The sequence below is a fragment of the Setaria italica genome, chromosome II (genome assembly GCF_000263155.2).
Source record: "Setaria italica strain Yugu1 chromosome II, Setaria_italica_v2.0, whole genome shotgun sequence".
NCBI lineage: Eukaryota > Viridiplantae > Streptophyta > Magnoliopsida > Poales > Poaceae > Setaria > Setaria italica.
This window is the reverse complement of record NC_028451.1, coordinates 5,454,431-5,469,251: the sequence shown is the minus strand read 5'-3', so window position 1 is coordinate 5,469,251 and position 14,821 is coordinate 5,454,431. Positions and strand designations below refer to the sequence as shown.

Genomic DNA, 14,821 nt, shown 5'->3' with positions numbered 1-14,821 from the left:
TCTTGGTGCGGCAGTGTTTTCCAATCTCACCCTCCTACCCGAGAGCCGAAAAGGCTCGGTTGTTTTCAGGCCTACTAAATGCATCTCCGCAAACTGTAACAGCAATAGCCCACCAACAACATCAGCCCAACAGCACTCACTAGCCCACATAAAGGCAAGCCCACCTGACCACTAACGGGGCCTTGGCACGATGAGAGGCCCGTCGTGCCTGGTGGGCTCCTCTAGCTCGCAGCTCGTGCCAGCCCGGCCCAGCACGATACGCACGGGCCGGCAATTGCCAGACCAAACCCAACCACTCCTTGGCTTTCCTCTCCGGCTCCGTCATTTGACTCATTTCTCCCCCTCGCCGTTCCCCGGTTCCCCACCCAAACCCTCGCTTAGCTCCGCCGCCCACTAGCGCGCATGGCGCCGCCGTGCCCGCCGCCGGACCTGATGGCCGATCTCGTCGGGGAGATCCTCCTCCGCGTCCCGCCGGACGACCCCGCGCTCCTCGCGCGCGCCTCCCTCGTCTGCAAGGCCTGGCGCCGCCTCCTCGCCGACCCCGCCTTCGGGCGCCGCTACCGCGCCTTCCACCGGGCGCCGCCCCTGCTCGGCTTCCTCCACGAACACTACACCATCGGCGGCTTGGGCACCGTGCCCCGCTTCGTCCCCACCGTAACACCCTCCTCATTCCCCCAGCGGGCGCTCGATGATTGCGACGGCTGGCGCATCCTCGACTGCCGCCACGGCCGCGTCCTCTTTGAGATCCCCGGCCAGAGCGTTAACCTTGTCGTCTGGGACCCCGCTACCGGCAAACGTCAGGGGCTGCCGCAGCCCCCAATCCCCCATTATTGGAGCTTCACTGCGGCAGTGCTCTGTGCCGTGCGCGGCTGCGACCACCTCCACCTGCCGTGGTGGCCCGTTCTTCGTTGTCTTGGTGAGCACCAGTAAGGTAAGGATCGTGAGGTCACACTTGTACTCATCCGAGGATGATGCTTGGAATGCATCTGATGATCAAGGTCCCGGTTGCTATACCACCCGTAAGCCTAGCGCTCTTATTGGAGATGATATCTACTTCATACTTGCCCCATGGGACACAATTCTGAGGTACAGCTTGGGCAAGAATTGCTCATCCATCATTCCCCCTCCGGAGGCGCACGATATCCCTGAGGGCGTTGCCCTCATGCCAATGGAGGATGGCTCGCTGGGGTTCGCTGATGTTCTATGTTCAAGGATTTGCCTGTGGTCGTGGAATGCTGGTCCAGATGTAGTTGCAGGATGGGTACGATGTAGGGACATTGAGCTGCAGACACTGACGCACTTTAGGAATTATGTAGAAGTGGTTGCTTCTGCAGAAGGCTTCGGTACCATCTTTGTGTCCACAGATGATGGTGTCTTCACAATAGAGCTCAAGTCAGGCCGCAAGTGGAAGGTAGGTGAGCGGGGGGAATACTTTGCCATCTTCCCCTTCACGAGCTTCTACACTCCAGGTATCGTGCTAGCACTTTATTTAGATGTATGCACTCTACAGCTTCTATACATTTGCGTAGTCTGATTTGTAGATATCTACAGTGGAATGTAAATAATAGTCGCCTACTGATAATATCCATGAAAATGTTGGTCAATGCTAGAGCCTAGAGCAAACTGAATGTTTGACATTATTGGAAGGTCATACTTGTTATGTTTGAATTGTTAGACACCGTCTTTGAAAACAGCAGGACCAGCAAGTAGCAGTCCTTTATCTTATTTAACAAACCAGAAGTTGCTGATATACCATTTTCTTGTAACTCTGACAGGTATTCTGAAGCTGACGCTCTTTGGATTGCACTAAGGAATCATAACTTCATAAGCTAATGATTAACACCCCCTTTTCTCGTACATTATTTTAGTAGCTTTTGATTACTACACAATTGGCACCCTCCACTATTTCATCTTTAAAAGTTGAGCTATGAAATAATTTTGACTTTGTATATATGCATGTTACTTTCAGATTGTGCTAGCAGCATATTGCCGTTGCCAGCAGAGGCGACTAATCACTATTGGGAGCGAGCCGAAGTACATTAGCAGTTAGCACCAGGGCATCAAGTTGATTCTGCTGTCGTTGGCATCTGGCAGGGTCAATGCTTCGAAATGTTTAGTATTCTGTTGGGTAGTTTAATCTGTGAAAATGTAAGCCATGCACCATGGCCAGTTATGGGACCTTATGTTGTTCTTCTCTAGTTGGTTATGATAATGACCCTGGAGACTATGTTTCAGGTTTACTTTCTACTGTCAATCTTTACTTTTGTTAGTGTTATACGATGATTGTCAACTCCACCAAAACTGATGATACCTTGTGGTTCTCTAAACTGAAGTGTGAATCAGACTGCTTCAGTTTAATTTTCACTTCTGGAACAATCTGTCAGCTCTGCTGCCCTTAATCTTACCATCTCCTCTACATGTTCAATGCTTCAAGTTTTGTGTGCGTTCAGATGTGCTACCGATTATCTCGTGTGCGCAGCACGAGAGGTGGTGTCCATTCTCATTGACGTTTTGGTTTGCTTCATCAGGTGATCTACAACATATAGTGCTGAAACATTGCATTGAATCGAATCCGATGACGCCGAAACAAACTGCAAACATAAATTCTGCAATATGCAAACAGGAAAGCAGAAAGCTCAATTTAATCGAATAATCAACGGATGCCTGATGGAACGAGCCCTTTGTCCTGAGTGGCAGCTTGACAGTAGCGTGCAAAAACAAGTTGATGCCAGCTTGAGATGTCATAAGTATAGCAAGTTTACAAGCAGTGGCGTCTGTCTCTGTTTTTTTTTAAATGAACCAAGCAGGAGACCGATTATATTAAACCGATTATATTAAAAAGAAAAATCGATTATATTAAAAAGAAGAACGCTCAGACCGGATAGTACAACTAACACCGGCGGGTTGGATTGGGACATCAATCCACGCACAACGCGTCACACAACTCAACTCATCACAACATACAACTCTGGCCGGTCAGATTAGGACATCAACATGAGTCAACTCATCGCAACTTATTACGACCGGCGCGGTCGGATTAGGACATTAACAGAGGCAACTCATCACAACTTACAACTTCAGCCGGAGGCAATCATCATAACTTACAACTTCAGCCGGTCGGTTTGAGACATCGACACGTATACCTCCAGCCGCAGCCCATACAGTCGTGCGACAGAAGCCAGCAGCCCCCATCGTCAGACGCCGGTGGCTGAAGCAGGCGTCCCTGCTACCACCAGATGCCACCACGCAATGCAGGCATCCCCGCATCGCACACAAGAAGAGCTGCCGGCAATCACAGCAGCAGCAGCACCACCACCACCACCAGAGCCGGAGGATCTGCCCAGCAACCATCGCAATGGGCCATCACGACCACAACGCAAGGCGGTCACCGCAGGGCCACCACACCCGGGGTAGGCAAAGGATGCGCGCTAATGGCACCGACTGCTCCAAGCAGCCACGCTGAGGCAGGCCAGGGCCGTGCGCCGACGGCACCAGCCACCCTAGGCCGCACGTCGCCGTCGCAGCGCGCCGCCAGGGCCGTGCGCCGACGGCAGCAGCCGCCCCAAGCCGCACAGCGCCGTCGCAGCGCGCCGCCAGGCAGGTCACTCGTGGCGGCCCGCTGCCGCGTCGGGGCTGGCCGCCCAAGTCCGCCTGCCGCCACGCCGGGGCAGGCCAGGGGCGCGCGCCAAAGGCAACGGCTGCCCAGGCCGCACGCTGCTGCGCTCCCATGCCCTCGCGCCATTGAAGCCGCAGATCGAGATCTAGAAGGAAGAAACAGGAAGAGAGGGAGAAGGAGAGGAAGGGGAGGGATGAGGAGAAGGCAGGGGACCGGGGGGGCCGCTGCCGCCGGCCGGCGGCGACGGCGGCCAAGGAGCACCGCCGGTGGTGGTGGTTTGGGCGGGCGCGGGTGTCGCCCCCGAGCCGCCCCTCGGGAGACAACGCGGGGGCCTGTTCTTTAGATGTGGCGGCTGTCTCATGATCTCATCAATGGCAAAATGTGTTGTTAAGTTTACAATGAGTTTTTGCTGGAAAAAAGGTGTTCTGGGCGTACCCAGTAATCTGCAAATTAGTTGCTCCCAGCCTGCCAACAGCCAGAAACACAGCAATAGCATATAAGAGAGAGACCATGTACACAAAACAGCGGAATGGGTCATGAAACACAAGATAAGAACGAAGTAGTAGAAGTGATTCTACCAGTGTTACTCTTGAATATGAAAATAAAAAAAATCCATTGTTATGAGTTTAAACGAAAAAAAGGGTAATTTCTTTTAATGTCTTGTGAACTCTCTGTCTGCCTCATGCCTCACCCAAGAAGATAGGAATGACATTCATTTCACATTAGCAGCGGCAATATAGATGGCTGCATGTAAAAAAAAAAGTACTGTGCTGGCTGTTCCCTAACACCCACTTCAGTAAGGCCATAGACTGTAGTGAACTAAATCTGATGCGTCAAGCTGTCAATACAGGATTTGCATTATGATAACCTGGATGAAGTTGATGACAATGTAGTCAATCACATTTCCCAGGCTTTTAGCTGAAGGTTTGAGTTCCATGTCTATTGAAGTTGAAGACACATGTTCTTCAGTTTTTCATTATATGGGCAAGTGCAACCTTATGTGCTGATTCCAAACCATAAAAATTCTAGTATTTATCAATTCCAAGAGTGTGATCAGAAACCTGAAATCACTGCTCCTTGCTCACAAGCCAAACTGGAACATAAACACAGACTACTACTTTCAAAACAAAAAACTTATAGTTCCAATTGTCTGCGTCAAACCTGCATATAGCTCAACCAAGCAGAAATATAAAAATGAAAGAGAGTTGTTCGATCATGATCATGACGAATCTATAAAAGAACAGAATTAGCCATGATGAACTGATATTTGGGTAACCTCTTGTGCAAATTGAACAGCAGTGATGCAGTTTTCAAGGAAAAACAGTACATATTATGTTCCTAGTGGCTGCACCACACATGGACCCAAAGACTCATGACTGCGAGAAACTGAAACATAGTTTTAATTTGAAGAATGCTAGTCCACCACGATAATTGATACTATTCTTTATAGAAACTTTCTCAATATGTATCAAAGCTCTGGAAGATGATGCATTTGCTGAAATGCTCAATAGGAAACAAAATGCTCCACAAGGAAGCTATATTCTATAGTATGTCCGAAGTCTCTGATTACAAGGTTCTAGATATATCATGACAAAATTTGGTCTGAGAACTAGATATATCATGTAATTAGCATCAACTAGACAGCTTTTAAGCTAGATGCAGCTGAGTTTTCTATTATGAACTTTCAGATGACATTATTATTCAGCAGCATACATGACAAATTTTGTCTGGGAACTAGATACATTATGTAATAGCATCATCTGGACACCTTTTGAGGTTAATGCAGCAGAGCTTTCAACTATGAACTTTCAGATACCATGAGTCGCTGAAAACGTCTGGGACGATGTAGTCTTTCAGCATAAATAAACATGTACAGGAGTCAGGAAACAGAATATTTTCACAGATAGTAATCACTCATTGGTGAAGCCAAGGAAAAGAACCCGTTTATTAGGAGATTATATTTCTGGCAACACAAAAGGTAGCATTTGACAGATATAACATGTACTCAGATCACCATGAGCTGTGCATCTGCATTCATTGAGATAACTAGATGTAAAGCTAGCTTACATATGCATGCTAAACTGGCTTGCAGTGTTAATTGGAACACAACCATGACAAGTCCAAGCACCAGCAAAATGTATCACCTAATTCTTCTAAATCTGCCCAATTTGCTAGCTACTACAACATGGAAGATCTGATTCTTGTTGAACATCCAAATGAGTAGCGCATGAGCAACAATTTCAGTGCTTATTTTCAAGCGATGCCAACTCTGAGAAGTAGGGAACATAGGGAGTGATGCTCTCATAGCCATGTGGAAGAGTGCAGATATCACACACTTCCCTACTATCCATGTCATACGATATCAGCTTTTGGTTCCAGTGCTGAGCAAAGAAAACCAAGTTGCGATCTGGATGGATGGTGACCACGCTGTAGTCTGAGCCCATTTGGAAACTCACTTTCTTCCCAAAAAGCTTTAACAAGCTTATAGTGTGCTTCAGGACCCATCGTTGTGTATCATAGTCCTCAAGAACCCAAATTAACAACAGCCCATAGATGACCCCTTGTTTATCATCAACACCAGTTGTATTAATATTACTAGACAGTTCAGAGGGGGCATGCATGTTCAGCATGATATATGTATCTTCAATGTGGTAGATGTAATGCAGGCGCCCTTGGGATTGACCGACATAATCTGAAACTCGATAGTAATTCTCCGCGCCCACCTGAAGTGGTACAGGGATGATCTTCCGTTTGTTCCCTTCCACGTCCACCGCGACCATCACATCCTGGACTATCATCAGATCCTTTGCATCCTTGGAGATAAAGTATGGCATGCCATTAACAAAGGCACCGGCCAAGCCAGCTATGTAAAATTCACCCCAGTCACATACCCTACAACTCCATGCCCCGGTTTCCGACGGGTAGATGTGCACCTCTAGACAAGATTTCCCACAGAACTTGACCAAGTGGAAAGTGGGAGGAGATGGCCGGATCGAAAATCAAATAGGTACCACTACTCTCCTCATACGGTTCCGCCTGAGTCGAGTCGACAGGAACAGTCACCAATTGCCCAGTGGCAGGGTTGCACACGATATGCCCCATCATGTCAGGTTCCACCTCGTGTTCAAACAGGAGGAGGCCATGGCCATTGCATGATCCCACGAGGCTGATGGTGGAAATAACGCCGGGCAGCTGATCTTTCAGTAAAGGGAAGGAAGGATCGACGATTGGCGTCGCGGATGTCCCCAACAGGTTGATGAAATGCCCATACCCTAGGCCTCCGAAGTCGTCTCCACAGGTGTAGAAATCGCCGCGGCCGTAGAACAAGCATTCCAGAGTTTGGGGCAGCTTCTTGCGGTGGAGAGGGTCGGCGAGGAGGTCGCGCCAGCCTTTCGAGACGCACTTGGATCTGCGGAGGGGCTTGACGGGGAGGCGCGAGAGAATCTCCAGGAGGACGTCGTCGGGGAAGCCGGCCGCCGACGCCGCGCTCTTCTTGGGATCGGGGCGCTCCATGCCGCCGGAACAGAGCTGCAAAGCGAGAGCCCGAGAAGTGAGGGCGCAGCGATGAGTGCGAGGAGAAGAAATACGACGAGAGGGGAGGCAGAGGGAGCGTACCCGCTACCGGAAAGGTTCGGGACGGCGGCAGCGTTGGGAGCTGGCCGCTGGCGGCGGCCGGTGGTGGGTACCCGTGAGCCGTGAGAAGCAATCCTATCTGAATTATGGACGGCCCATTTACCCAAGCGAGCGAGGCCTAAAACAAGAAGTTTGCGGCAGCTTTCAAAATTCAAATTATCATACGACTTGAACGAATTTTCAAAATATATGAGCCAGTTGATTATTGCCATACAACCTCAGCGTTCTGTACCACTTTAGGCTCTCAGACCTTGTTTAGGATTACCAGGGGTTTCTTGTGTAGAATTCATTGACTCTCTGTTTCCTTTATATTTTTACGGCGTATTATGACTTTGAGAACATGAAAAATGGTAAGTTTTGACAAACGATGAACAATCAGTCCAATTATACATATCTTTAGTGAAAAAGTTTTATGAATAGATTAATATTTCAAAATTTTTAACCTGATATTTATTTTGTAGCCATTGACGATACATTGTAAGAGAAATAGATAGCAAAAGTATACTCTTTGCAGATGTTTTTCAAATCCTAATACGAAACAGACTGTAGGGACTAGGGAGTACCTTCTTACGAATCTGCTCGAGTAAAGAGAGCAACGAGACTGCTACTCTGGCTCTGCTAGTATTTCACATTGGACATTTCAAAACAATGAGTAGTTGGGTACTCACTCCGTTCTGTTTTATATTTGACCAAAATTATACAGAAGAATACAAAAGTTTATAGCACCGAATAGATATACTATGAAAATATATTTAATGAAAAAACTAATGGTACCTATTTGGTATCATGAATGTTAGTACTTTATTGTATAAATTTGATCAAACTTGAGATGTTTTGACTCCCCGCCAGGTCCTTCCGGGATATGTAATGCTCAGAAGTGAGGTGATTTGTATTATGTAATGCTCAGAAGTGAGATGATTTATACAAAGCATATCAAGTTTGACCAAAATTACATTGCATCAGCCCGAGAAGTGAGCTGATGCAATGTGATTTTGACGTGCCAGGGATATGTCTGCACTGTAGCTGACACAATATCATAGCTCCAATTCAAAGTTATACTGCCAAACTTGGAATCAGCACTTCTATTGTGAGACTAATGCATATTTCAGAATGAGATTAAAAAATAGCTTTGCTACAAAATCCACCAAACAAAATGTCAGAAGCAATTATGCGTATGCGTGGAACCCGCATGTGCATAATCAACTTGTGGAAAACACTAGGCTGATCCTGAATAAGTAGGTGGCTGCCAAATCATCCACATCAGCAAATATAAGCTCAACATATAGTGTAAAAGATCAGCTATAGGAAAAGTAAACATTAGATCAGTAGTAAGGATGGCTTAATATGAAAACAGGGCAATAGGCTATACTGCTTATTAAGATCCAACCTCAAACAGGCTGGTGCTGAAAAATTGCCTGTGGCGGAACCGCCTAAATTAACTTGGCTAAAGCACACTTAAGTCGCCTAAACGCGATCATGTACTTTAAACAAGTCAACTTGGTCGTCCGTCGGATTTCCTCCGATAAAACCACGTAACGCAGGATCGAGAAAGCAAAACTCACACGATGGTGAGTGGTTACAGAGATTACAACAGTCCATCCAAATTAAACAAAGTGCACCGATTTATTACAACATAAAGTTCAGAAATTCAAACATAGTTTGTAGAGTGTTCAAGCAGCGGAAATAAAATGAACGGAAACTAAACGTCGATGCACGATATCATGAAGAAGCCGATCATGACATCACTGACCCCTGTCCTCGCCGTCCGAGGAGGGGTCCCACTCGACCGTCCAACCCGGAGGGAGTTGGGTAGACCAAGCAGAACTAGCAGCGAACTCAGAAACATCATCCTCACCTGAAAAGAGGTGCCACAAACAAGGCTGAGCAACTATGCTCAACAAGACTTAACCGACCTGTGGTACTAATCCACTAACACCTAGACATGTAAGCTTTTTGGCTCTGGGTTTTGTTTTGCCAAAAGCGACTAGTGTAGGTCCTTACTTTCAACATTTTAGCCACCAGTTCTACTGTTGTTTATCATTCTAAGTTAGCAACTATACTAAACAAGCATAGTTTTCCAAGCAATTAATAACAAGTAACAATATTATATCATCATCATCTTTCATTCTTACTCAGTGTAGCATAGCGATCAAGTAGTCCCACACTGTGAGAGGCAGACGAATCGATTCGAATTTATTAACCATGCATGGCGAACCTAATCCCACGACATCCGCGCACCACGAAGGGTCGCTTCACTTGTCAGCCGTCCCCATCGATCCCTAGGTACGTGTCAGGTCCAAACTTCCTTTGGCATGCAATGCTCCACAGTCCCGGTCTCTACCGTACTATGACCGCCATTGCACCCACATGATGCACCATGGGAACGACGTTCCAAGGACAGCAGGGGTATAAGTCACGTCCCAGTTCAATCAGGTACTAGGCTTCCCCATCCCATACTAGGTATGAGATTAGTACTTTCAAACACTTGATCACGAACACCATCACCTTTCGACCTTAGTCCAAATTTCAAGTAGACAGACGGGGCAAACCACCGAGTACCAACATAAGCCCGGCCCCGTCCATCATCCTTATAGTTGCAACAAAAAGAAAATCATTCAACTCCTATAACTCGCGAGTGACAGGAAATCACTCGACTTTTACCGAGTCCTATTTAGCATTGCAACTACTCGACTTCTTATACTAGTGTTCAGATCAAGGGGCACTATATTCATGCATCTATGGTTTCAATCAATTCCTATAAACGTAAATGCATAATCAAAACAACCAATATATTGCAAGTATTTAAACATAGGAATTTATGCTCCGGGGCTTGCCTTCACACTCGGAGTTAGCGCACTGGTCCTCGGCTTGCTCTAGCACGGGCTCGACTTCGGCGTGGTGTAGATCCGCTACAACTTCCTCTTCGGGCGTCGGGTGCAGCTCGTATGTACCGTCGGCGATGTTAACTTCTACATGAAATGCAGGTGCAAAAGATTCAATCATGCAAAACCAAGAGTCTGAAAGGCATTTCATATATTATTCCTTTTATCTTTCTCTAAAAAGGAAAGAGGTTTTCATTAACTTTCAAACCAAGTCTCCTAATTTCCTGTGAACTACACCTCATTCCTGAATTATTCCAAGTGGTTTCATATTTTTATCATCTCTGGATTTATCATTATGCAAAAAGAAAAATCTACCCGTAGATTTCAATTAATAAACTAAAACAGTAACTTAAATGTCTAAGCTAGGCTCTAAACCATTTTTCTAAGCTTTTATTCTCTGAAACAAACACTTGAGAGTTGGATTTACCTTTTTAGCATTTTTCTGTGATTTGCTATGATTTAAACTAGCTTAAACAAGGATTAAATCATATAACATTAATTCTAACAGAGACATGTGTAAACTTATTTTTATACGAAACTACACAGAATATTGAGTCTAACAAAATTTATCTTGCATTTTTAGCATTTTTCTACACTTTTCTATGCCTTTTTAAACTTTCAGCCTTTTTAGATCTAGGGAAAAAAAAAGAAAACCGAGGCAATCTTCCAATCTAGCCCTCCAGTCTATGGGTTAAATGCGTAGGGGCCCCTGGATCTTGCGCCTACACCCCTGGACAAAAACCCACCTCAAACATAAATCCCACGATTTTCCCCATAACCCCCTAACTTTCTTTTCCACTCGCAACTAGACCCCTGGCCTTCTTCTTCCTCTGGAACAGAACGCACAGCACAGCAAAATTCAGGCACGGCACAAAACATGGCGCTGGAACTTGGGGGCCGGCCGTGACAGAGGGAAAGGAAGAGCACACGGCAGGGGGAAGAGGAGAGGGGCGGCGCCTTGGGCCAGGAGTGCTCACCAGCGACGCTGCGATGAGGAGGGACGGCGTGCAGCAGTTCTCACGGCACAGGAAGGGGGCGGATGGGGGCTCGTGTGGAGGGGGCTGCTCGGCAAGGGAGGGAGCCTGGGAAGGGGCACAATGGAAGCGGGACGACGAGGAGGCGCCGTGGCTGCGAGGAATCGACCGGAGACTCGCTCACGACGGTGGATTTCGCCGGCAAAGTTTGAGCGTGGCGAGGTGCTGCGAGAGTGGGGAGGGGAGTACAGTGGGGCGGGCGAGCTATTTATAGCCGCGACGAGCTCGTGGGGCTGGCCGGTGGGTCGGAGGGGCGCTGGTACGCTGCTGCGGGGTGGACCGGCCACGGCGGGCACCATTGGCGGATAGGGGAGGCGACTTGGCGGGCGTGCTTGCAGGCGGGCGCCGCAGGCGAAGCAGGCATGCACGGGTGAACGGCTCCATCAGGGCACTGCAGGCGAGGCCGAGGAGCTGTTGCGTCTTGTCTCGGGCGTACGTTGGCGAGCACGGCGGCGGTGGCGTGCCAGAGCGGCGCGTGCGGATAGAGCAGCGGCAGGGGGCAACTCGATGGGGCAGCGACGAGGAGCACGTGCCACGGGGCGGCCGGCGAGGGGAGCGCGGCGCACGCGTGCTCGGCGTGAGCTCTGGTGCGGGATTTGCGGGATCGGACGATAGGGCAATCTTCGAGCGCGATCTTCTCCAGATTTTTGAACTGCACAACCCCTACCCCCTTTACAAAAGTTGTAGGCCTAGGATCTAAGTTCAATTCTTGTAATTGTCTTGATTTCAAATTCGAACCCGAATTGAAGATAAAACGCTTCAAAGTTTGGCAAAATCCGAAACTTTCAGACTTGAACAGTTCAGCCATTTTTGACAGTGTTGACCATTTTAGCTGCGTTTGACCTCGTTTTTAAAAACCTTCTGTGCAGATTTTGGCCTATGATCAAAAATCAAAGTTGTTAAGGACTCGTAGCACTAAAACTTTCATAAAAGGTTTGTCATTAGCATACATTCGAAAATGTGAGAAAAAGGGCTCCAAAGTTCTGACTTTATTTGATCTGCACCTTTCGGCCCAGATTTGTAATTCAATATTTTGACCCTTTTCTGATCAGTTTCAAGCAAAAAGCTAATTACAAAAGTTGTTAGAATTTGTGAGTTATACAACTCTTAGTTAGGCATATTTTTAAGTTTTTGAGCAAAAAATTGAGTTATGGCTTGAACACGTGTTTAGCTTGTGAGGGGCAAAAGGGGTCATTTTACTTGGGTGCAAGGCTGTTCATTGGTTCCATTAAGCTCTAATGACTTCACTTAAGCTCAAAGAAGGTAAATTTTAGCTCGTTTGCTACAGCCTACCCCCCTTAAAGGAATCTCGCCCCGAGATTCGAGTGAAAGAAAAAGAACTAGTGTGGCTTGGGTATCGTACCTCCCTGATCGAAAAGAAATCCGCGGAAGTGGGTATTAAGATACTCCTCCGTTTCCCATGTGGCTTCGGCTTCTGTGTGATGACTCCACTGAACTTTGAACATCCTCATTATTTTGTTCCGGGTCTTCCTTTCCTTGCGATCAACAATCTTGATTGGGTACTCCACATAGGAAAGATCCGGGTCTATCGATACCTCTTCTTGCTCAATAATTGCCGTGGGAACTCGTACACACTTCTTGAGCTGTGATACGTGGAATATGTCGTGTATAGCTGAAAGTCTGTTAGGGAGTTTAACTCTATATGCGACTGGTCCGCATATTTCCACGATCTCATAGGGACCAATGTATCGGGGAGCCAATTTTCCTTTGATCCCAAACCGTTGTACACCCTTAGTCGGTGAGACTCGGAGGTATACATGATCACCAATGTCAAACTGTAAGGGCCTTCTCCTTTTGTCAAAATAGCTTTTCTGTCGTGATTGGGCGGCTTTAAGATTTGCTTGAATTATTTTAACTTGCTCTTCGGCTTCAACCACTAGATCAGGCCCGTAGGTTTGTCTTTCTCCTGTTTGTGACCAATTTAAAGGTGTTCGACACCTTCGACCATATAGGGCTTCAAATGGTGCCATTTTCAAGCTAGCCTGGTAGCTATTGTTATAGGAAAATTCCGCTAATGGCAAACATTTATCCCAATTCTTGTCATAATGTATGACGCAAGCACGTAGCATGTCTTCTAGAATTTGATTCACCCTTTCTGTTTGGCCATCAGTCTGAGGGTGATATGTTGAGCTACAGATTAGCTTAGTGCCAAGTGCGGACTGTAGTTGTTCCCAAAAGCGTGCGATGAATTGAACTCCTCGATCAGAGACGATTGTCTTCGGCACACCATGTAGGGACACAATACGGTCAAGATACAATTCTGCATATTTTCGAGCGGTGTAGGTAGTGTGAACAGGAAGGAAATGTGCCGTCTTAGTAAGACGGTCCACTATAACCCAGATAGAATCATGGCGCTGAGAAGTAACGGGTAATCCCACAATGAAATCCATGCTGATATCTTCCCATTTCCAAGATGGAATAGGTAGCGGTTGCAAGGTACCTGCTACCTTCAAGTGGCTTGCCTTGATACGTTGACACGTGTCGCATTCCGAGACATAGCGTGCAATTTCCGGTTTCATTCCACTCCACCAAAATGTTTGACGGAGGTCATGATACATCTTATTGCTGCCAGGATGAATCGAGAACTTGGAGAGATGTGCTTCATCCAGGATTTGCTTCCTAAGGTCGGGGTTAGATGGGACAACAAGTCGGTTCTCATAGTACACTATTCCCTTCTCATCTTGTCGGAAATGTTTATACCCCTCATCTCTCTTTGCAACTTTCTCCTTAATTAGCTTTATTTCCTCATCTTCTAATTGTATCAGCCCAATTTGGTCCTCTAAGGTAGATTCAATGGAAACATGACCTAAGGTGCCATGGGAAATAATTTCCAAACTAAGTTTTCCCATCTCATGACATATGGTTTCTGCGAAGTTAGTTGCCGACAAACAATTGCAATGGGCCTTGCGACTGAGAGCATCGGCAACTACATTTGCTTTGCCGGGGTGATAATGCACTTCCAGATCATAATCCTTAATTAATTCCAACCACCTTCTCTGACGCATGTTAAGATCCGCTTGAGTAAAGATATACTTGAGGCTCTTGTGATCAGTGTAGACATTGCAGTGAGTGCCTATAAGATAGTGTCTCCACATCTTCAAGGCATGAATCACGGCTGCCAATTCAAGATCATGTGTCGGGTAATTCAGCTCATGCGGCCGTAACGCTCGTGAGGCATAGGCAATGGCTCGGTTGTCTTGCATGAGAACACACCCAAGTCCAGTGCCGGAGGCGTCACAATACACGTCAAACGGCTTAGTAGTGTCAGGTTGAGCTAGGACTGGGGCAGAAGTTAAAAGTCTTCTCAAGGTGTGGAAAGCTTCTTCACATTTGTCACTCCATGTGAATTTGACTCCTTTCTTCAATAACTCAGTCATAGGCTTAGCTATTTTTGAGAAATCCGGAATGAATCGCCGATAGTAGCCTGCTAGACCAAGAAAGCTTCGGATTTGATGAACCGAAGTGGGTGGCTTCCAGTCCATGACCTCTTGCACTTTGCTGGGGTCGACTGCAATGCCATCTCGAGAAATAGTGTGTCCCAAGAATTTAACATTCTCCAACCAGAACTCACACTTGGAGAACTTCGCGTACAGCTGATGATCTCTCAAGCGTTGAAGAACAATGCGAAGATGCTC

The 14,821-nt window shown here is 46.9% G+C and overlaps 2 protein-coding genes across 2 annotated transcripts; one reads left to right on the top strand and one right to left on the bottom strand.

The window, feature by feature from the left end:
- Positions 1-402: 402 nt before the first annotated feature.
- LOC101764004 lies at positions 403-1,784 on the top strand. Its single transcript, XM_004958969.1, has 3 exons — positions 403-926; positions 1,093-1,411; positions 1,776-1,784. The coding sequence occupies exons 1-3, from the start codon at positions 403-405 to the stop codon at positions 1,782-1,784; spliced, it is 852 nt and encodes a 283-aa protein (XP_004959026.1).
- Positions 1,785-5,856: 4,072 nt separating this feature from the next.
- LOC111256355 lies at positions 5,857-7,129 on the bottom strand. Its single transcript, XM_022824237.1, has 2 exons — positions 6,628-7,129; positions 5,857-6,551 (listed from the first exon to the last, which is right to left on the bottom strand). Exons 1-2 carry the CDS (start codon positions 7,127-7,129, stop codon positions 5,857-5,859), a joined length of 1,197 nt encoding a protein of 398 aa, XP_022679972.1.
- Positions 7,130-14,821: the final 7,692 nt, after the last annotated feature.

Excerpts from the sequence above, each read along its gene's own strand:
- LOC101764004 (XM_004958969.1), top strand. The coding sequence starts at position 403 with ATGGCGCCGCCGTGCCCGCCGCCGGACCTGATGGCCGATCTCGTCGGG. Across the intron at positions 927-1,092 it reads CGTTGTCTTGGTGAGCACCA|CTTGGGCAAGAATTGCTCAT; the intron begins GTAAGGTAAGGA and ends TCTGAGGTACAG.
- LOC111256355 (XM_022824237.1), bottom strand. The coding sequence starts at position 7,129 with ATGGAGCGCCCCGATCCCAAGAAGAGCGCGGCGTCGGCGGCCGGCTTC. Across the intron at positions 6,552-6,627 it reads ACCGTATGAGGAGAGTAGTG|AGGTGCACATCTACCCGTCG; the intron begins GTACCTATTTGA and ends AATCTTGTCTAG.